General features: G+C 51.6%; 1 protein-coding gene and 1 long non-coding RNA gene across 2 annotated transcripts in view; one reads left to right on the top strand and one right to left on the bottom strand.

Annotated features, from left to right (window-relative positions):
- IMPA2 (inositol monophosphatase 2) overlaps nt 1-21,839 on the bottom strand; it is a 42,551-nt gene extending 20,712 nt beyond the window's left edge. Inside the window, exons 1-2 of the mRNA XM_032310386.1 lie at nt 21,509-21,839; nt 5,605-5,738 (exon numbers count right to left, since the gene is read on the bottom strand). Of these exons, the coding sequence (XP_032166277.1) occupies nt 5,605-5,738; nt 21,509-21,604 (230 nt within the window). The 5' untranslated portion in view covers nt 21,605-21,839. The remainder of the gene's footprint in view (nt 1-5,604; nt 5,739-21,508) is intronic.
- Nucleotides 8,920-14,142, top strand: LOC116571892. Its single transcript, XR_004278027.1, has 3 exons — nt 8,920-9,512; nt 10,345-10,468; nt 11,417-14,142. It is a non-coding gene; the product is annotated as an uncharacterized LOC116571892 (long non-coding RNA).
- Nucleotides 21,840-23,459: the final 1,620 nt, after the last annotated feature.

Below are 23,459 nucleotides of genomic sequence, written 5' to 3'. Positions count from 1 at the left end.
TTGAGTGTTTGGTCCATGTCTCTAACTGTCACGTAACAAACCCAGGTCCACTGAGAGTGGGGCCTTTGGCCCGTGTACCGCCTTCTGACCAGGGCCTGGTCCACGGCAGGTGCTGAGCAAACATGTGTTCTATGCGTGAATACCAGGCCTTGTGGAGAGCTTTCTAGCAGCTTCTCACGCTATGTCCACGTCTATACTGGAGAAAAAGGAGACCTGAAGACAATAGGTGTTTACTAAGCAGGATAAATGAGTGAAAAACAAGAAGCGTTCACTGTCCTCCTTTTGCCATCCGGTGTGTTGTCAGCTACAGCCATCAGGCAGCTGCTTAGCCCCTGAAGAGACCAGAGCAGTCCCCTTACGCTTGGCCTCGAATCGGCCCTGGGAACCACCTTCTCCAGAGGAACCAGGGGTCCTAAGATGTGGCAGCAAGGAACTTGCAGAGGAGACAGACATCATACTGTTGATAAAAGCACTGAGCTGGCAACTTCTCCACCCAGCATGGTACCAATGAGCTACGTGTGGCTGTTTAAGCTTAAATAATTTAAATTAAATGCAATCTCAAAAAACTAAGAAGTTCTTTACTTTCACTAGTCGCATCTCAAGTGCCGTCCTCATTTGCAACACTGAGAAATAAGAACCAGGGCTGTGCGTTCTGATGTCACTGCTTGTCACCCCAGCACTGGCCCCAGAACCACAAGCCCTGGAACTCATCTGGGACCACCCCTTTCCATTTCAGGGACTACGGAAGTCATGCCCTCCATGGCACACACCAAGTCGTCTACCTGCCCCTCTGAAAAAGGATCGGAAATCGGTCCGTGTGTGTGAGGAGTGCACATGTGATCATTCTCAGGTTATCGCGTATTTCCACCTCCCCCCAGCAGCTGCCTGTTGCAGAAGCCCCCACAGCAGGGGCAGAACACGGGGACCTGACAAATGGCTGTGGTGCAGAGAAAGTCAGGGTGAGCAGCCTGCACCTGGGAGCTTACAATCTAGAGATGCGCGGGCCACCACTTCCTCGCTTTTGTTTGCTCCTGGTCCCCTCCTCCTGCTGGGAACTGTGTCCCTGTCCTCACTCCCCTCCTCAGCGTTTTGGGTCCTTTGGATCATGTGATCCAGACAGGCAGGTCTAGATGGCAGATACAGCGTGGTGAAGAGACAGGAAGTCGGAAGAGCCAAGCTAGGCAGGGCACGGCCAGGCTGGGACTCCCGACCACTGCATAGAGGCAGGAGACGGGCGTGCAGAGTCACTGGTGATTATGCGTGGCGTGAGCTCTGCCAAGTTTTCTTAGCCAAAGACTTAAGGAATTACATCTCCTGTCAATGTCTTCTATAGCTATGTGATTTTCCTCCCATGCAGTGGCTTGTGATCATGTTTCCCAAAAAAAAGGGTCCACATCCTAAAAACATACATATATAGGGATCGAGTGCCAAAGCTCAAGTTGGGTACAAGGTGGATAAAGCAGAGAGATGACTTACCTTCTTTCAAGATAGAACTGGAAGCGACTCGCTTCCAAAGATAAATTCCCGAGAAAGGAGGAGGAATGTGGAAACTTCTTCCTTTTTAAGCCTGATTCAGGTGGGAAGCTGGTACCTACTAGTGCTGTGGGGTCTCCTGGGAAGGGGGAGAGCGCCTCTGCAGGGCTGGAAGCAGACACTTGTGCTGGGGTGCACAGACCACAATGCGCCGAGGGGGCTTCTTGGGACACGAAGGCCAGGAGGGCTGGCTGCTGGCTCACCAGCACAGCAGGTGGGACGGACAGGGGCTACAGGGTCACCAAGCAGCATGTTTAAAGGAGCACCCACAGTGCTCCTGCCCACGCGGCTTTTGTTCTGCACAGCATTTCTGGAAGCACTCAGAGGAGCCACACCAAGCCCTGGACTTTCCCAGCAGTGGATCATGCCCAGGAGTTCTCCTCATCTCTACTCAGCTGCCTGAGTCAACCCAGGGAGAGAGAGTGTCTGTCAACTCACTGTTTGCTCCGAACCTGTGGTGGCACTTAGGGATGGGGCCTTGGACCGTGTCCACTCCTCTGAGGTACCAAAATACCTCCCTGCTATGTGAGGAGGGATGTAGTTTATCCACTGAAACCTGACTGTCTTCATGTGGGAAGTGGAGAAAACATTCTTCCGCTCTCTGCTGAAGGAGTGGGGACATCAACGTGGACAGATGGAGGTGTGAAATAACAGACCTTAACAAAAGCACTGGGACACCTACATAAAATCCATAACATCAATAGAAAAGAATAGTCTGTGTGCCTAAATTTAGGGAGCTTAAGGGCCTTTTCATAAGCCCATCTACCGTACAAGAGGAAAGCAGCAACCTGGGGTCAGGTTCAAAGCTTGGTAACAAGTTAGAATGATATCCTGTTGCATAATTTAACTACTTGTTTTTTCTTATAGTCCTAACAAACCCTTATAATTTTGACAGCCAAGTGCATCTAGGCCTTTGTTCCCTAGCTAGTTTGTTTACTCTGTGACAAGGTCAGGGTCACCCTTGAGTTCTCTAGGGAGCCAATTAATGCTCCTAGGCCTGGCCAGCGTTGCAGCAGGCTCTGCTGCCCGATGACCTGAGTACCCAGCTCAAAACATGGTGGGAAAGTGGTAGAAAGCAAGCATTTAGCCAGTGGTGGCCAGCAATATAGTTTTTCCCAAGCCTGGGGCACACAGGGCCTGCTGCAGAGCCTGGGAGTCACGACGATGGACGGGGCTGTGCCCTGCCGGGGGGAGCCCAGACCAGGACAGAGGAGGCGGCTGGGTGTCCCTTGCAGCCCCAGCTGCTCTCCTCCCTTTGCCCACACCAACCCAGACAAAAGGGACACAGACAGGGTGTATATAAGTATGGTTCAGTGATGCTACTGAATATTTCCAAAGTTGCAGAACTTGGATCTGACTCAAAATCATCAATTCAAAACAGGTTTAGGCACCGCATAAAGGCAGGCCTGGATGGGGACTGAACTAATGTGGTCAATGCCAGTCCTGTGCTTTAACTGTCAACCTTGACCTGCTGGTTTACTTTCTGTCATTACCACCATATGATGACCTTGGCTGGGTGCCTCGGTCCTGGATGAGGAGGCTGAGACCCTGAGAATGGGTGACTTTCCAAAGCTGCAGACAGTAGCAGGTTTAAATTTTACAGTTCTTTGGTTCAGTGGACTCCTGTCTTCCTGCTCGGGGACCCAGACTTTGGATTTCACAAATGAGCCCAGTAAAATAATAAAACAGGGAGCCTATACCAGGTTGTTTCTTTATTAAAAACAAAATAGTTGTGATCTTTAATAGTTTTGTAAGTGACTAAAAATGGGGACCAGCATACACTCAGAATAACAGGAAATCCTTCCTAAAAAAAGGATGATAGGCCAGTTTATGCTAACTTATTGTTTAAGGGATATATTTAAATACTCTGAATGCAGAAAAATTACAATATGCTAATTTACTATGTGTATTCCATGTTTTCTTGTTGCAAATTTATCAATTTGCCCATGATCTAAAATACAATTAAGTATTCCCAAATTTGTTTAAATCTCATCATTGGCAAAACGAACAAACAAAAAACCAACCAAACAAAAAACCCACTCCACACTTGGCATAGCTATGTTGAGAAATGATTTCATCTACCTGAGTTTTCTAGGCAAACCAAGCAGAGTAGAAGCAGGACATCCAGGCTTCCCTGAGTTCTGGTGTTGGCCTCGGAGCTGAGAAGCAAGTGGCAGAGAGCCAGGGGTGGCCACGGGGCAGCCCCATCTCATCCCTCCCGGCCTGGCTGGCACGAGCTGGAGGCGGTTTGGGAACCGCTGCTCTAAATCACGGCTTCCTGGTCAGGTGTGTGTATATCTGTCTCTCCCAGGGCTTTTTCAGACACGGAGGCCTGGCATTAGCAGTTTGGAGAAGCACAGGTAGGCCTGGCTCACACCTTAGGCAGGGTCCACTGTTCTGGGTCAATGGTCTTCCAAAGGGCCTTTGGAGTTTGGTGATCCCCCGGCGACCCTGGGCAGCAGGGTAGAGCGGGGGTGGGGGCGGTGGGTTCGATCACTCATACAACACACTGACTTTTATCCTGGGATGTGCGGCAGTGAATATTTAAATACACCTTGTACGAATGGAATCCATGCCCCATACTGACCCAAGAGTGGACCCAAACCACTTAGCAACTGCTGCCAACACACGCAACACGGGTGTAATTTTGGAATTCGGGTTCTCAGGAGGAATCTAACTAAAACCTGTCAGAGCCTGATTAAGTATGTCTGGTCTACGGTGACCTCTAGGCCTTTACTGGGACCCCACAGAGCCGAGCCAGTTGTAACCTCCGCCACAGCCACCTAGGCCAATACCATAGAAACCTCAAGTACCAAAACAGTTCCTCAACCAGAAACACTGTGTTGGCTACTGTGGCCTTTTTCCTCTCAAAGGGTTAAAGCAATCTACAGAATTCTTTGGACATTACCATTTAACTTGCATTTCAAAAAGTTAAAAAATCACAAACATTTTAGAGCTCATAAATATTATAACAGATGTCAGGAATCCTGACTTCACACTAAATAAGGAAGTAGGAAATAACAGACGTTCACACACAAAGGTTGTCCACAAAACAAAACAAAACAAACATGACCCATTGGCAGAGAGAATTTTGAAGGGAAAGTTGGTGACCCTGAGATGACCTAACCAGTTAGGAGGAAACACAGAGGAAAAAGGAGGTATGTTTGAATGCCGGCTTGTCCCTTCTTTCACTTAATCATTCACAGGGGGAAAACCCCATCACGCCCACCCTGTGCCAGACAGACGCTGAGGGAGGCCACCCTCCATGTCTCTGCTGTAAGCCCATCAAACATGGAACCTTACTGCAACCAGTGACCCATACCCAGAAATCCAAGAGCTCCTACTCCAGTCTCCTCTGTGGGGAGAGGGAGCCCTCCCATCGGAGGCAGTGCGTTCCAACTCTCTTCTGCAGAGCTCCAGGGGCGACGGAGGGCCTGAGGACCACCCCTGCCCCTTGCCCAGAGCTCAAGGGGAATTTTCCTCTGAGGCCTAGGGTTCCCTTGGAACTAGAAGCAAAATGCTGTGTATGTATTTGAATTTTCCTGAGGAAAAGATTAATGGTTTGCACTAGATTCTCCACACGGTGACCCCAAAAGGGTTAAGAACTTCTGCTCTAGAGAAGAAGGTGGAGTCCTCATAAGGGCCTTCTAGGATGGAGAGCAGCTTTCCCTGGTGCATAAGCTGGCCTGACAGGGGAGAGTGAGTCCCTGAGAACCAGCAGGGGGGCACCAATAAGCGTGGGCCCAGGTCTGCATCCCTCCTGGAAAGTCTGCATGGGGCCACCACGCAGACACAAGCACCAAACATGACTTGCTCCAAGTCCCTCCAGAAACATGTCAAGTGGTTTGGCAGAGGGGAGTAGAGAGCATGTTAGAGAAGTGGAGCCTTTTCAGTATTTGTAAGGTAACAGAGAGAAGTGAGCGTTGTCAAGATGACAGTAAGAGGAATGAGAACATGTCTACCATGCGATCTAAATAAGGGAGGCAGACTGTGAGGCTTCCCGTCCGCCCCCAGCGACCAGCAGTGTGGCACCGGAGTCCCTTCCAGAGAAACACACAGGAACACACCCACCTGTGTGAAGGAAACTTTTGCTGCAGCTCAGAAATAATTAAATCTTCCACGAGGTGATCTGTTTCTGTCACGAGGTCAGCAGCTGATGTTTTTGTGGAGACGCGTTTTTCCTCAGAAAGGGCTTTTTTGATGATCTGAAATAAAAGTACAGGAAAGTAAAGCAGGTAGTGAAATGGATGGTCTCCGCTTCCCCACCCTGGTCCCCGCTTCCCCACCCGCCAGATGAATGCGCCCTCGCCTCCTGTGTACCAACTGAACGAAGCAGGCGGCGGGCATGGGGCTGAGGGCCGCTGGCTGCTTCCATCACAGGCAGGCTGCAGGAGCTCAACACCACACCCAGGAGCTTCTGTTGGGGCGCCTAGTGAGCCTAACTACCCACTATCCTTCCACCAGACAGGTGGGCTCACTTGTTGAAGCTAGCCTGTACTACCTGTGGAGCGATTCTCTGAAGGAAAAGAAAAAAGACCATGAATTTTCATTCAGTGTAGGAGGATGTAACTCACATGCCTTCGCCCCCAAGATTCTGATTCATTGTAAAAATGTATTTTCCCTAATTCACTTTACACATCACATAGAGTAGATCACGCTCTTGTGAATCCAGATTACAAACATTCAAACAGGGAGACCTGGGAGAGGTTAAGAGGTCCTTCACCAACAGGAAGGCACACTCTTCCTCCCTGCCGCTCTCGTCAGGGCAACACCACCCGCCACGGCAGACGCACCCAGCGGCTGGCTTCGGTGCCAGGACCTCGCTGACCCCCAGGTCTGGGCTCACAGGCAGACTACCTGATCCAAACCTGCTGCGGCCAAATATAGAGGTGAGGCCTGGAAGGCACCAGATCCAGCTCCAGGAACCCCTGGAAGGCCCACGCAGGAAGCCACGTGGAGTGGTTCATCAGTCACAGGACACCTTGAGAAGGACCAGGTCCACTCTGTGAAATAAAAGGCACTCCAGGCACCCCGGGCTTTTTTTTTTTTTTTTTTTTTTTTAAATATTTCTGTCTGTTGTAAAAGCTCAGTGTTTCCCGCAGCATGACGGCAAAGTCAGGACACCTAAACTCGAATTCAGACCTTTCCTCCAACACTGGCTACCACCTCAAGATGCTGAATTTCTTTCCAAAGCACCATCAGTCACTCAGCTACCCAGACTCCATATCCCCACTTTTTATGCTCCTCACATTACTGCCCCCCCGAACAGGGCTGAGCCTGGACAGGTTTCCTTCCGTTTCTCATTTTCGTCGCCAACAGATACATATTCCAGAAAATCAGAAAATCTCAAGTATAGTTTTGTAAATACTGCAAAAGACAAAGCATACAGCACTCGTGCATAATCCATTAACATTTCTGCACCAGTCCCCAGACTGTCTGCCACATGGGGTCTTCCTGGCCCCTCTTTTTGCCAACACCCTGCCTAGCACTGTCAGGCTAATCTCCTTAAAATGTCAATTTGCACATAGTTAAGTTCCTACCAAACGAATCTCCACAGGTTCCACGTTTATAAATTTGAAACTCCTCAAATCTAACTCCTATGGCACTGCCTTGTTCTCTAGGGATCCCTAAATTTTGGGCTAGTCCAGACCTCCTATCTAGGTTATTTGGCAGTGAGCTAGTATTTTGTATGGCAATTGAGTGTGGTGTGTGTGCCTATGTTTATATGTGCACAAATGTGATGTCTGTGTGGTTTATGCATATGTGATGTGTGTGGTTTGTATATTTGTGTGTGTAGCCGTGTGGTTTATGTGGGTGCATGTGATGTGTGTGGTTTGTGTATCTGTGTGTGAGATACCTGTGTGGTTTATGTGCGTGAATGGGATAAGTGTGTGCTCCCTGTGTGTGTGGGGAGGAGTGAAGGGAGTGTGTACGGTTGTGTGTGGGGTGTGTATACATATAGTTAGAGGGAAGGAGAGAGGAAGACCAGAGCACATGGCACCAGAGGTTCTCAAACTTCGCTGTGCATGAGTCACCTGAGGTCTTGCTGAAGTAAAAACTGGTCAAGTGGGTGTGGGGTTTGGGGCCTGACATTTGCATTTCTGACAAGTTCTGTGGGGGCCACACCAGAGTGGTTGACCTGAGAGCAGGTTCTCAAACCCCAGAATGACACAGGGTCCTCTGGGATGTTCTGACCTGGTGCCACACACAAGTCCTGGGACTGCGACCCTGAGGGGACAAAGGCTTCCTGTTACCCTTGCCCCTCTCCGCACACGTCATGAGCATCCACACAGTTCAACGTTGGGATGCCAACTCTGAACCTTGCAGTCTCTGGGGTGAAGCTAGAGCGATTTTTAAAAAGCATACGTCAGCTCCTATCATGTTAGTGCTTAGAACTGCCCAATGGCTGCCATGGCTTTTAGGAAAAAGCCCCAGACTTACACATCTCACCTCCCACAGGCCACCCCCATGCTCGCCATGCCTCTGCCACTCTGGTTTTCTAGCTGATCCACACCAAATTTCTTTCTGTCCCAAGGACTTTGTATTTTCTGGTCTAACCAGAACTTCGTGCCATCTGAAATTATCCTGTTTGTCCCTTTAGTTGATGGTATGTCTCCCCAGGAGAGCAGGAGATGCTCTATTTGGTTCTTTGCCACATCCCTTGCCTCTAGAACCATACCCGGCATTAGAGTAGGTGCTCAGAATTCTTTGACTTGTGAAGAAAATACACATCAGACTGCTTGAATAGATTCTGCACATTTTTTCCAACTGGACCGTTACTGTTTGTATCAACACTGACCACCTTGCTCTTTGTTTAGTTTCACTGTGGGTTTTGGCAACCTGGTGAGAAAGTTAAGATGTGCTCGGAGTCCCCTCCTCTAACCTCCATCCACCAGCCCCACCCCCTGGAGCCAGCCCGAATCTGCTTTATGACACTCCTGTCCACTTACCACACGACAGTCAGCAGGGCTTCCTAATGCCCTGATCTTAATCACACATCTCCCCAGCATAAAGCACTTCATGGCTCCCTGGCACTGAGAACACAAAACCCCTGAAGGTGGCATAACCACAGCTTCTTGGGAGTTGATCTCTTGCAGAGACTATCTGATCCCCAATAGCCAGTATTCTCTTCTTTTTTCTTGAACAGGAGCCCCAGGTTTAGCAAGGCTCAATAGCTCACATCTCTCTGCCTCTTGCACAGGGAGGCGTGGCCCTGTGCTCTGTCCAAGAGGAGGTGAACGTAAGCGATGTGTGCAACTTCTGAGTCACACCCTTAAAAGGCCACCATTTGCACACTACTCCCTCCCTGTCCTTTTCCCCTTTGCCACCAGTTGGCGATGTGGCTGTGGCGAGAGGTCAGCTTTGGTCACGTGGGAAGAGAGCACCTCCTTAAAGCAACAAGCGACAAGGAGCCTGGGTCCCTGAGTGACTTCGAGAAGCAGAGCCCCCATTCCCCAGACTTAACTGGGCTGCCGTGGGAAAGAGAAAGAAACCTGCCTTGCTTCTGTCGCTGGTCTGTGAAGGAAGCCGAACCAGCAACCTAACAAGCGGGCCTATCTGACCTCTGCATGCTTGTATCCCCCGCCCCCCCCCCCCCCTCGCTCCATGACTGCTGTGCTCCAGCCAAAGTAATCATTCACCCTCAAGCCTCCCCCCACAGAACCGCCAGCCTTCTTCTGGCCCATGGGTTCTCTCTGGGACTCTGCTCACACATCACCTCCTCTCTGACGAGTCTCCAGCCTCTGCAGGCAGAGGGAAATCGGCCCTCCAAGTGTGCTGCTAGGGCACTTGTGCAAGCCGCACTGCTGGCCCCTTGCGATTCCACGTTGGTCCATGCCGGGAAAGGAGCCCCGTCAGTCCTGTCTCTGTATCCACCTCCCATGGGTAGACTTTGTGCCCTATGCAGGGCCTGCTCCACGGTCAAGTCTTGAGGGACATCGGAATGAAGATTTCCCAGCTGCCACACACTGAGCTCCTAGGTAACTCAGGTGGAAAGCCTTTTCAGCAAATGTTCTTGGGAAGCCCTGCTATTTATGCATTTGGTCTTCCAGATCCAAAATACACCCAACTCTGGTGTGTTGGGGAACGGCAGGCTCGGGACCCGTGTGGGGAGTAAGGGGAAGGTCTGACGGCACCTGGGCACGCTTTCCAGAGGACCCAGACCCTCACTACAAACCACACAGAGGGGAGAGTTATGGATGCAGGAGGAGAGGGGCGAATCATGTGCTTTCTCAAAATATTTCTTGTCTGTGTCTATTAATGTTTATTACTCCTGTGCTACGATCATTTCAATGTGGCATGTGTCACAAGGAAAGCCGTGGAGCTGGCACACCCTGCGTCCCATCGGCAGGGCAGGCCCAACCGCCATCCTTGTTCCTCGGCAACTTGCAGTGCGGTGCTACGGCCGGCCTCCCTCTCACCCGCTGATGCTGCTTCAGGCCTGGGTCCCATCCACTGGGATACCTCAACTGCTCCCTCTCATCCTCTGACACGCCCAGATATGCAGATCCCATTTCTGAGTGATTTCCAAAACCCAAGGCTGCTAACATTCTCCCATGGCCTGCCATCACCTGCTTGTGTCGCTCAGCCTCCCAACTGCCTTTGGCCTTGCTCCTTTGAAGCGCTGTCCGCTCCGAGCACAGCAGCCTCTCCAGAGAGCCAATCTCGCTCCTGGCACCCCCTGCGGCTTTGTCGGGCCCCCCACGAGGATGGCAGGCCCCCGTCCTGTGGGTGAGGACCTCTGTGGCCAGCCTGTGCAGCACTCATGCCCCTGCCACACTCAGTCACTCTCTGCTGTTCTCCCTTCCACAGCTTTGTCTTGGGACACGATGTTCCTTCCTCCTGCAACGGCCGACCCCGTTTGTCCTGCAGGACCCTGCTCCCATCTGGCTCCTCCAGGAAGCTGCCTATGGATCCCTCCGCCCACTCACCCTGGGTGAGGCTCTTCCTCCTGACTCAGTGGTTCCCACAGTACCAGGCACATCTTGGTTAGGGCAAACACACATCACTGGAAGGCACAGCCTTCTAGATGCTTCTGGAGGGCAAGGAGCTCTGCCTTCCATAGTAGCAGCTCTAGGACCCAGCCCTCCCTCACCAGGCAGGCCCCACCAGGCCCCACCCCACTTCCCACAACAACCCCCATCCCCCTCTCCAGCAAGGCAATAGGGATTGTGCTGGGACTTTACAAATGGGGGCCGGTGGGATTTCCCAGTGTGGGGAAGCTCTATAAACTAGCCTCCCCCCAGTTGCCCATGACTCGGAAACGCTAGCTCTTCTAGTACTTCAGGCAGGAAATGCAATTCTTACTTGGACCCATTTCATAGCATCACTAGGGAGCCCCGACGATACCCCCACAATGTGGAATCACACAGACCTGAATTCCAGCTGGGAGACCGGGGGTTGGGGGTGGGGGATCACTGAGCTTCTTGGAGCCCTAGTTCCCTCACCTGTAGTAACAGTCACACCTCAGACACCGGGTGCTTGTAAGAATTACAGGAGGAATCCTATGTAAAGGTCTTGGGACACAAAATGATGTCCATATACGCAAAGACTTGCGCCACCCTGTTGTTTTTGAGGGCAAATACCTGAGGGACTTTATGACTTACGACAAAAAACCAAAACCTGTACACAAGGTAGAGATCTCAGACGGGATGACAAAATAATAGGTTAGGAAAAGTTTAACTCATAAATGTTCCTACCCTGCAAGGAACAGCCGTTGAGAGAAACAGTCCAGCCTCTCCCCACAGGCCCATTCCCTGGGGCTGCCAGGACAGGTCCCTGCCACAGCCCTTTACCACAGTGATTTTCGCTCCTAGAATGTAAATATTCTCATTCTGCCAGCAGTAAGTCAGTGTACACTGTTTTTTTAATTAATGTTTTTCAGCTGCTTGCCAACGAAGCACGCATTCCATGGACCTCCTGGCCTGGGTCTCTCCCTCCAGATAACATTCTGTTAATGTGTAACACAGAAGGCATGGGCTTTCAGTCCTGAAGCCTGACTTCCAAATGGAAAAGAAGAGAGACGCCATCCTCTTCGGTGTCAGCGGCGTCATGCGGGGTCCTGTCCCAATGCCTCCTTGTCTGTATGCCATCTTGATTCTGTGCTCCTGTCCCAAGTCTGCTGCACCGTCCGTCAGTCTCCCAGACCCCAGAGTGACCCACCTGTGTGTGCCCCCAAGCCCAGGGAACAGCTCGCCTCAAGAACTCTGCCGGAAGTGCGGCTTCTGAGAGACTGCAGGGCTTTCCTCTGTTGGATCGGGAAAACGTGGCTACTGGGGGTATCGTCCTGATGGCCCCGACTGCACATCTCAGGTTTACACAGGTTCGAGCACAAGTGAGTGTGATCTGATGGTTCAGCTTACTGTTGACTTGACCGGTCCACGGTAGTCTGGGTTCTTGTGCAAGTGTTGTTTTTGGATGAGAGTAACACTTTAACCAGGAAAGCAGACTGCCCTTCCTGATAGAGGTAGGCCTTGTCCCACTAGTGGAAGGCCTGAACAGAGGGAAAATCCTGACCCTTCTGAATGAGAACTCTCCAGAGACTATGGTTGACTTCATCTGCAACATCGGCTCTTCCTGCCTGCGGCTTCTGAGCAGGTCCCTGGCTCTCCCTGGGTGTCCAGGCTGCCGGCCCACCAGAACTTGCTGGCCTCCAGTTGGTTCTGCTTCTCTGGAAAACCCTAAGACGCAGGACACTCTGTAAAACCTAGAAAGTGAATTCCATGTGGCTCTCGTGTAGCACAGAGGTCAGCAGGTAACATCGGCTAATACCTCACAAATGAACTTTAATCACGGGAAAGAGGAGGAGCTGGTTAAAGCAGAGGTGGGCCAGGGACGCCAGATTCCCTTGGGCTCCTAGGCCAGCAAGTCTCACAGCTCTCCAGTGTAACTGCCTCCCTCTTCAGATTCACAGCTAACTTTCCTCCAACTTGCCATCACTACTTTCTAAACTCCAGTCACCCCCTGCCTCCTGTCTCCCTTGCACCCCAGTGCCTCCACACTGGGCCCACTGGGCGCCTGGCCACCTCATGTGCCACATCCTGGGGACACCTTCACTCATACTGCAGCAACCTTTTCTGTGTCACCAGACCCTCTCCACCTCAGGCCACTCCTTACAAGGGTCCAAGGTCTTAGGCTGGGCCCTGCCAGCAGGGCAACCCCCAGCACCCCAGCTACCGCATCCCCATGGCCAGGTCATCCCCCTGCCAGCACTCACACCGCCTGGGGGCTCACTCTGTCCTGGCACCATTCCAAGTAGTTCACGCATATCAACCAGTGAACCCTCACAGTAACTCCCACACAGTAATAATTCTCTTCTCACGTTCCAGTGAGGAAACTGAGGCACCAAGAAATGAGGAAAAGTTGCCCATGGTCACAGCTGTAAATGCAGGAAAAGGATCACACAGCAGGTGCTCCCAGTCTTCCACGGCTGACTGGGGCTGGTCCCCCAGGGATCCCTCGTCCCTGTCCTGTGTGGAGCTCTCAAGCAATGGAATCCACCCTGCGTCCTGAGCCAGAAACCCACAGGCTCTCCACAAGGTCTCCGTCACCTTACAATTCATGGCCAAGGCTGCCCACCGCACTACCATGGGGACTCACCTTGGTCAGTCTGAGCAGGACAGCCCCCTGCAACCCATCATCCACTAAGGGCCTCCTCGTGCCCCACCTAAACCTCACCCACCCACTGGTTTGACTCTCCTCTTCCATCTCAAGCTTTACCCAAGGTGACCTCCTTGCCATTCCCAAGTGCCACCCTTGGCTTTCTCCCCTCAGGGTGTCCATCTTCTCTCTCTGCCCTTACCCCCTCACCACCCCCTACCCTCCCCAAGCCCATCACCCAACTTCTCTAGTGAGTCCCACTTTTCCTTTCACAGTCACAGGGCAGGTATGACTCCTTTCAGGAAGCTGTTCCATCTTCCAGGGCCTGGGAGAATGGCCATCACAGCCATCCTGCGGGCTACCGTGATCATCAGCTGAGGCCTCTGTCCCAGGAGGCCTGGGGGTGGGGGATGGGGGGCTGCAAGGCCCGCTTCATGCCCAGTGTACCACGCAGGCAGCCCAGCACTCCCCTGGCCCCCTGGGGTTGGGAGCTGGGACAGAGGGCACAGAGACCGTGAAACTGGCTTAATATATGGATGGGACACACCCCACTGCTGAATTCTCCCCTCATTGCCCACGGGAGACAAACGTGAGCCCGCCAGCCTTTGGTTCCAGCCTCATGAGGTCAAGAGACGGGGAGAAGCCTGCATGCAGGAGTCCCCTTCCCCTGATGGGTCTATTTTAGGTAACTAGGGTCTATTATCAAATTTTAAAAACTGACATTGGTAAAATGGGTGTTGCAGCCGGACAGCCTTTTACCACATGTGTTAATTCATGGGACCACTGCCCAATCAAGACACAGAACCACTCCATCAACACCAAGATCTCCCTCCTGTTGCCCCTTATAGTCACACTCCTCACCCTGCCCTTTCCTCATGTGATCCCCAATCACTGACAACCACTAACTTTTCCATCTTTATAATTTTCGTGTTTGGGGACTGTTACATGAATGGAATAGTGCATTACTCAGCCTTTTGAAACTTGGGTTTTTTTCCCTCGGAGATCCATGCAAGTTGTTGGGTGTATCAATAGTTCATCCTTTTTTATTTCTATGTAATATTCTATGACGTGGAAATATAACCATCAGGAGAAACTGGATAAAATCTGAAACTAGACCTCTCTGTGTTATTTCTGCAATTACCTGTGAATGTATAATCATTTTACTATTAAAAGTTTTCTTTAAAAGTTCCTTGGGGGAGAAAAGAATCCCCTTCTCTCCACACTTCAGGGTCTCTGGGCTGAGCTCCGCCAGCCAGCCCCCCAGGCCTAGGGCTGGGGCTGGAGGGTGGGCAGCGCTAGAACTCACCAGCATCCCTTCCACGTCTAAGTGGTGAGATTTCAGCCTACTCCCCCCTCGGCCCCGGACTACTGTCTTCTCCACTAACGAGTGCCCCATCTGGGTTAGCGAGTAAGCATCTCGGGCCATGAAGGCTGATTTACCTCCATGTGGGAGTGACGCCAGCCTTTGCTTCCACCCCTTTAGTAAGATGGGGGATTTCACGGGGCTCTTCCCGCCAGCGCAGATGCAAATCCCTCTGAAACAAAGGGCTCCTTCTCATCCTCCACCCCAGCTCCCAAGTTAGCAGAGTGGGCAGAAGAAACAAGCCTCTTCCCCTACCGCAGCATACAAGGAAAACGGCCAGTTGGCCTCGAACACAGGGTCAGAGAGGGATGGGCCCTGGACACTTGGGCCACATGTGCCCCCAAAAGGGCAGCTGCTACTCTGCGCCTGCCAGTTGTCTCTCTCGAGCTCTGTCTTGGCTGAGGTTTCAAATGTTGGAGAAAGTTTTACAACTGTAAGTGCAAACTGACTCCCACCTGTGGAGCCAGGCAGAAAACGGAGGCCAGGACCTGGGGCACAAAATGCCCCCTGGGGTCAGGGGAGGTGAGGAACAGGAGGTGGGCAGTGGAGAACTCTCCACCCACTACTCCCCTTCCTCCAGTGGCGGACACATTGAGCCCCAATGGGAGAGGAGCAGGGAGTCTCTTTTGAAAGAAATGGGTGACCCACGACCTCCACACACTGACATCCGGGAATCTCCCAGAGAAAATCTCGGAGCTTGACTTGGGATCATCCCAAGGTGGAGTCCGTGGGTGGATGAACCTGCTCTCTCCCCATCCAAAGACCTGGCCTGAAAGCCCATCCCAGGCCAAGGGCTCCCAAATGGGTGTCTCCACCCTCAACCTCTCCTCTGAACTCTGGATGCAAAGGCAACACCTCCATTTAGAAATCCACCAGCAATTCAAGCCTGACGTGCTCAAAACACACTCGACTTCTACCTCCAAACCTGTTTCTCCTGCTGTTTCCCCACTTTGGGAGATGGCAGATCCATTCAACCAGTTTTGCAGGCATCCCTGCCCCTCCCTCCCTCCCCCCTGCCTCCACTCCAACAGCCAGCCCAGCAGCTCAGCCTCAGAAATGCAGCCGCTCTACCGCCTTCTTCGCTGCATCCCAGTCAATGCACCCTCATCTCTCACATGCACCATGTGAACAGCTCCTATCAGACACCCATCCTGGTCCCCCAAGGAGTTGTAGGGCCCCACACAGCCGCCAGGGCGGGCTCCCTGCTGCCCTGTAGGGCCCCGGATGGGGACTGCCCAGAACTTCCTTATCACACTCAGAGTAAAGGTACAGCCCTTTCCAGAGTCACTCAGTGAGTGTTTGTTCAGTGGGGGAATACATTTTGAGGCAGCATTTTAGTACCACCATTGTAGAAACAGGAGCTAGCCAAGCCAAGCAACACATGAAAAGGCACTTAGGCTCATTAGTCATTTCGGACGTGCAAATTAAAACAATGAAATACCACCTCAAACTCATCAGAATGGCTACAGTGGAAAAGACAGACAACCCAAGTGTTTGTTACCCAAGATGTGGAGCAAGAGGGGTCCTAACCCGTGCCGGGAGCCGTGGAAATTGGTACATCGACTAGAAAACCACCTGATGGGATTTCACACCTGGTGACGCAGCAATAATTTCACTCCTTTTGTTAAAATACTGCCAGCAGAAATGGATACAGACATAACCACGAAACACATGCGGGAATGTTCACAACAACACTATCCATAAATAACTCCAAGCTGGACATTATCCCAAGTTTCCTCAAGAGCTGAGTAAACAGTCACTTATTCACATAACAAAATACAGCAGTGGTTCTCAACGTGCTGTCTCCAGACCAGAAGCATCTTGGGAGAAATGCTAATTCTCGGTCCGGCTCCTCACCCAGTGGGTCAGAAACTCTGGGGATGGGACTCAGTCTACCTTAACAAGCCTTCTAGGTGCTTCTGATGTATGTGAATGTTTGAACATCCCTTCTCCACAGCAATGAACCTGATGGGTTTGACCACACTGAGGAGATTACTAAAAATTCTGTTGGGAAGTCTGGAAGGTGACTGCTGGCAGGTACACGGAAGGCTAAGCAAATGAAAACAAAACGGAACGAAACCAAACAAAACTTGTTGTTGTTGTTTTAAGGGAAATACGAGTTGCCTCAGAAAGAAAATACATAATACAACTGTACATCCGGCTCAACCGGCCATTACAGTCGTGTGGTCATCAGAATATGAGCCCGGGGCGCCTGGGTGGCTCAGTGGGTTAAACCGCTGCCTTCGGCTCAGGTCATGATCTCAGGGTCCTGGGATCGAGTCCCGCATCGGGCTCTCTGCTGAGCAGAGAGCCTGCTTCCCTCTCTCTCTCTCTCTGGCTGCCTCTCCGTCTACTTGTGATTTCTCTCTGTCAAATTAATAAATAAAAAATCTTTAAAAAAAAAAAAAAAAAAAGAATATGAGCCCGGACAACGACGGACCCGATCAGGTAATGCAGCCACACAACATAATAAACACAGTGTCCAAAACAGATGACTCAAGAATGAGCAGCGGAAGCCTGTGATTTAGGAGACAGGTGTAACTATCAGGAAACGAAAAACAGCCATGTCTGGGGAGCAGCACGAGGATGATGAGGGACCGGGCACTGCTGTTCTCCACACAGTCCTCTCAGGAGGAGTCCACTGACCGAGTTCTCTGTGTGACTAACTGATAAAAAGTAAAATCCCAAATCAGAAACGACAATGGGTTGGCAAAGCCAGGCAGACGAGGGGGTGACACTGGTCCGAGCCCACCAATGGGCGCTCTCTGCCCTGGGGAGTCAGAGGTGGACAGGGAGCATCAACATTCAGAGCGCACCGCAGGGAAAGCACACCAACCAGACCAAGCACAGGCATGATGAGGAAGGTCACATGGGAAAGGCCGTGAAGGAAAGGGCTGGGGAACTGAACCCTGGAGGGAGGGTACAGTTTTCAAGGAGCTTAAGAAGAAAGGCAGGAAAATACAGTGTGTGTTTTGAAAGCACCAAGTAGTTCGGTCTGGCCAGCCAAAGGGCTGGTCCACACAGGGGCTGCGGGGACGACACCCTGCCTTCTCAAGATCGGGCTTTGGGAAGCAGTACCCGCAGGGTACGTAAGGCCAACTGGAGAGCCTAGAGGTCTAGAGCGCTGCGTGAGGATGGATCCTGGGCTTCTACTTTCTTGTCCTGTCCTGAGATTTTGTTCCCACCAGTCAACAGAGATGAATTTACTGTGAAGCCAATGAAGCTGGGGCTCCAAGGCTGCAGCGGCCCTCTCTGAGGCTCTGCGAGCTCCTTAGCACAGTGAACGCCTTTTTCAAGTGTGTAGAAGTCAGCTCTTCGAACTGCAGATGTAAGCACTGTCTCTTTCCACCATGACCTCCATTATATTTTGAGTCGGGTGGCACTGGAGTGGGTCCTGGCACTTGGCTATAGGCGAGTGGAGATGAAATTTACCTTGGGCTTGATGGGAGATATATGCTGGGCTTGCCGTTACACCTGTCTGTAAGTTATTATTAGCCATCCTGTGTGGGAATGGCTTCCAGAAATGCTTCTACTGTCCACCATGCGGACTGACTTGGCCTGGGGACATGAAGGGCAGGGCCAGAGGAACGAGTGTGCATGAGCTGTGGCAACTGGCACAGGGGATCATGAAAGAAATAAGCAACCACATGGAGCTAGAAGCCAGAAAAGTCTTCCATCTCTTCCAATTAACATAGAAGAGAAAACTGACAAGATTCTCAACTTTGACGGCAATCCTAAGAATCTATATAACCCTACCCAATAATCAATGTGAAGCCTAATCAAACTTTCCTAAACTATCAATACTCAATTTCAATTAGTCGTGCTACAGGACAACTTGAACTTATCATTCTATTGGCTCTATGGAAAAATACCACAAAATCCTTGTCATTCGAAGGCACAAAGAGCATGAAGCCAAAAATGGGAAAAAAGCATTAGAGAAGATTGAGAAGCAGCTAAAGAATTATTTTTATGCATCTTGTTTTATTGGTTAGCATCTTAAAATTTATACTGTCATGATCTTTCTTATTCCAAATAACGTTTATACTTAATTTTGAATTTGTAATTTTGTGTGTGTGTGTGTGTGTGTGTATATATATATATATATATATATATATATAATATATATATATATTCCCCCCCCCCCCCTTCAAGAGGGCTCATAAACTATCTAAGTTTCAGGCCCAACAAAACCGGGATCTACTCCTATGGGACAATGAGAAAAAGCATTACTTCTGCTTTTTATCTAAAAAAAAAAAGATATTTTTTTTAATCTAAAAAAGATAGTTCCGTTCACATATCAAAGATGATAAACACCCATTTCAATGAATATTACTATTTGTACTTGTGGTGGTGATACCAGTGGGACTAAAGTCACTGTCTTCCCCAAAGCCCCACAGCCGGGGGTGGGGGTGGGGAGACACACGACCTGCTCCAGTGGCCCCAGCATGGCTGCAGGAATGGGTGGTGGAGAGGCAAGGAAGAAGGGAGAAGGAGCCAGGGAGGCCACTGTGGAAAGAGCAGCACTTTGGGGCAGGTAGCTTTTGTGAAGACCTTAGGATGGGGTAAAGGGGCAGTGGCAGAAAAGTGTGTAGGGTTGCCCTGACCCAAATCTATGTCTGAAAGATGAAGGGCCCCGACATTTATCTCTTGGGAGGTTCCTCCCCACCCTCCATGCCCCCAACACTACTTTCAGCATATAGAACCCTCAGAACTCAGGAATTCAGCACACAGAACTGTCTCAGGAGCAGCTGAGAGGAACAGACTTAATAAAATGGCCAAACTTTGGGTACTGGTGAGGGGGTGGGCATGCGGGGCCACAAGACCACTGTAACTGGGCCAAATACTCCTTTAGTTAAGGAGGATTCAGAAAAGGATCACCACTAACTACCTTTTCATGCCTCTTTGGTCTATCCTCTGGGCTAAGGACCAGATTTAAGGTCTCCAATCAGCACCCCATTCCTGTGAGAACATTATTAAGACAATCTGTCCCACTTTACACAGGTTGCAATGACCTTGTGTGGCTTCTGTTTGTTCCAGCCATAGACCATTCCAGCCACTCTCCCCTCCAGTGCCCGGCAGGCAGGAAGCATCGCATAATGCCCAAGAGGGAGCCCAGGACTCCAGGCTCCCTGACCGGACTCCTAATGGCACTCCTAATGGCATACCCCTCCCCCACTCTCAAAAAAAAGTTCTTTTGTTGTTGGCTAGCTGTGAAAACTTAAGATATCTCTTAATAAGACCCTCAGAATTGTGCCTGGTCATATTGCCACTTCTATATAAGCATCTGTTCAAGAAAATAAATGTTTTAAAGACACTTCTGTTTCTTCAAGGATTTAAATTTGAAAAACTGCAGAAGCCTATAACAACTCACCAGGGTTTACCATGTAGGGTCAGAATCCTAAGCTGGCTTCTCCTTAAAGCCTCAAGGAAGAAGAGTTTTATGGTAGAACCTAAAAGTTACTAAATATCCTGATGATGCTCACTCTGGAAAGGAAGTCAGGGGCCTGAGAGGGAAGAAAGGTAAAGCAAGTGCTCTCTGCCCATAGTGGATCTGCTTTCCAGGAAGAATGTCTGTCCTGCAGCTACAAGCTTCCGCATTCTAGGACTTAAGGTCTGGGGGGCTCCTTTTCCTATAGGAAGGAAAGGAGACAGAGCCACGGGATGAAATTTCACAACCCACCTTTTAAATCTTGCCTTCCTTACAGGCTGAATCTGGCATCCTTCAAAGCACAGAAGGAGGTCCCTCCCACAAGATGTGTCTACTCATGTGTTGACCTAAGTTTTAAAGGGGATTAGAGGATTCACACCAAGGTAAAGCACTGTCCACCAAGCATGTGACAAATTCAGGCTTGGTAACAGCCTGACTTTCACACCAAGGAAAAACCAGCAGAGCATTTTCATAGTGCTAGACCTGAGAAAGAAAATGCTGTTTGGATATAAAAAGTCAATCTGCTCACACTACTACTTCTTCAGATCACCAGAACACAATCACGAACCTTAACAAGGCAGGAGTAACCATCTCCCGACTCTAGCCTGGCCCTGACCAGTCCTGGGACAACCACCATCGCACATTCACTGCACAAGGACCTGGATCCTACAATGTGTCTGGCACTGCTTGGGGTACTGAGGAAAAGGTGGAGAACAAAGTGCAAAAATGAAAGTGAGAAAAGAGGAGCTGCACTCCCTTTTCAAACTCAAGTCACAGGTTCTCTTTGGCTATGCTGCTTGATTTTCACCCTCCTTCTGGACAGCGTTAACAAGTTCCTCCAAACATTGAGTTGGAACCACTTTGCAGCTATGGGCCTGAGTAAGTACAGATTTGGGATGCTTGAGGAAAGACAAACAGCAAGCTCGCCAGATCTCCCGCGGCAGGGGTTTAAACCTGGGGGTAACCACACCCACGTCCTGGCAACAGGATCTATTCAAAGGTCCTTAAAAACAAACTGCTTTGGCATTCAAGCCTAGGAGGGCATCTTAAATCCCAGGACTTATTTAACTAGTCTAGATATTCTAACCTACTCTCTCCGACGCAAAGATCAGGTCACCTACAGTTAGACATTCATTTAACTGCTAAAGGACAGCGGCCGTGTCGGGCATGCTTCATGGGGGGTTGCCACCGAAGAAAGAGGTGCTCACCTCTCCGGGCTCCTGGGATGGAGAAGGTAAAGGGACGGTCCGTGCAGTAAACCAACACAAAGACTTCTTTCACCATATCACCGCCCAGCACCTTCGGCCCGCGGATACCAGACGCCCACCGCACGCGGTCAGGCCTCGCCGGACTCACTCTGCACCCGCGGGCCGCTCCCCCCGGGGCGTTAAGCCCGCGGCCGCACGCTGCGCCGGCCCCGCTGCCCTGAGCCCGGGAGGGTCTCCTTCCCGTCCCACAGGACTTCTGCTCGTACTCTGCGAAGTTTTCAGTGGGCACCCAGCGGCCAGAGAGCCGCCCGGCCGGGTCCGCTGGGACTGTGCTCGCTGGGACCCTGCCGGGCGGGGGAGGAGGACCGTGCCGCTCACCTGTCCCGCCCGCAGCGCCAGCTGCACAGCCGCCTCGAAGCACTCCTCCCAGGGGCCCCCCGCGGGCGCCGCCTCGTCCTCGCTGCTCGGCTTCATCGTGGCCTCGCCGGGCCCCGCCACCTCTAGCTCTCGTCGCCGGGCCACCACCGGCTCCCGCCGCCCCGAAGCCAAGCTCAGCACTGCTTCCTTCCAGTCCCGCCACTCAGCGCCTTGGCCTCCACCCGCTCCACAGCTGTGCCCGCGGGAAGGGCGTGGAGAGAGCCGGGGCTGGGGGAGCCGCGCGGCGCGTCCCGCGTCCCGCCCCGGCCCTGCCCCGAGGCCCGCCCCTAACCCCGCCCCCCCGCTCTTCACCCCGCCCCCCCGCCCTTCTCTCGGCCGCACCTCCCACCCATCGCCCCCAAGGCGTCGGTCCCCCGCCCCCTTCCGGCCCATAGTCCCGCCCCCCAGCACTGAGCCCCGCCCCTCCCAGCGAGGACTCCGGCGTCACGGGGAGCCCAGCTCCTCCTCGCCTCGGGTCCCTCTACCTCTGGCCCGCCCCTAGCCCCACCCTCCTCCCAGAGCCGCGCCCCTCCCCGTCGCGCGCCACCCCGTCTCTCCGTTAGGCCCCGCCCAGAGATTGGCCCCGCCCCGCCCGCTCCACGCTGAACGCCCCCGCCCTCTCCGAGCTCTCAGTGCAGCGAAACGGTTAGGTGCTGGGGACGGTGGGCCTCGGACAGGAGCATCGGAACAGGACTGGAGCAAGGTCTCGGGGTAGGGGCCGTGAGCGCCCGTGGCCACGACTCCAGCCGGGCACCGGTTATGCAAGGGGCCCCCATGTGTCTGCGCCAGTTGCGGGCGCCTCCGACCCTCCCGTCCGGTCCAGGCGGTCGGCGCGCACGTGGCCCGAGGGGCGGCCAGGCTGAAGGAGCTTCCTTCAGTAACTAACGGGTTGCTCTTCCTCTGCCGAAAGCCATGGGACGCCGGGGTTGTCCGCCTGCTCGGTCACCCGCGGGCGCCCGCCCTCACAAAGCGCCTGTGTTCCCAAATGTTTGGATGCAAGCGAAGAGCCTTCACCCCAGCTAAAAACCACACACTACGGTGACAGTGGGTTTTAAAAACTTGTCTGAACTCAGAACTCCGATGTTGAGCCCAAACTGTGACTAGTCTTTATTCGTAAGGAGGAGTGACCTTTTCGACCTTGGATTCTTCAATGCTGCTGAACACTGGCACCACCGAAACATAAATACAAGGCATTTCCTGAGAAGGTGTCTTGAGTTTCCAAGAGTTTAATTTCATAAGCTGCTCTGCCTACCCTTTTATAAAATATGCTGACCCATATTAAATTATTCTGGAGTGTCACTTAGCAGTCTGGGAGAACAATGGGAGTTTGTACAAGAGCCTTGTTGGTACATCTTTTACACAGCCTAACGATGGGATTAAACGTTTTTAGATTTTGTGAGCACATTATGTTGAAACATCTTGTAGAGAAATGGTAGGTTTATGGTGTAAAGAGATGAAAATTGCAAACAATAAGGAATTAGGAAGCTAGAGCTGGTCAGGGTTTTAGTTTGCACTCCAGCCTTGCCCAGTAGCTTGGAAAACTAGGCAGAGAATTGCCCTAGCTCCCACAAAGGCCATTTGGGGGCAGCTAAAGGCATGATCTGCTCCATCTTTTTTGTTCTCCTATTTTTCCCCCCAAGATATGGATCTAGACTTCTGAAAAAACACAAGACTATTTTCTGAATGCTTCACTTTAAAATTAAATGCATTCAGCTGTGGATCTTCCTGGCCGATTTTCATGAGAGGTCCCTTCCAACACCAAGCAAAATTTGAAGTTAACAAAATTTCTATTTGGTGCCTTCTTGGCTCACCTTTCTTTCACACATCCCTCTGCCCCTCCCCCTGCCCCCCAAGCCGTCCTGTACCAAACTGGGTGCTCAATTATATCTTCAGATAAAGCTCTTCTATCTAA

This window comes from Mustela erminea, chromosome 13 (assembly GCF_009829155.1).
Source record: "Mustela erminea isolate mMusErm1 chromosome 13, mMusErm1.Pri, whole genome shotgun sequence".
NCBI lineage: Eukaryota > Metazoa > Chordata > Mammalia > Carnivora > Mustelidae > Mustela > Mustela erminea.
This window is presented reverse-complemented; position numbering and strand designations above follow the sequence as displayed.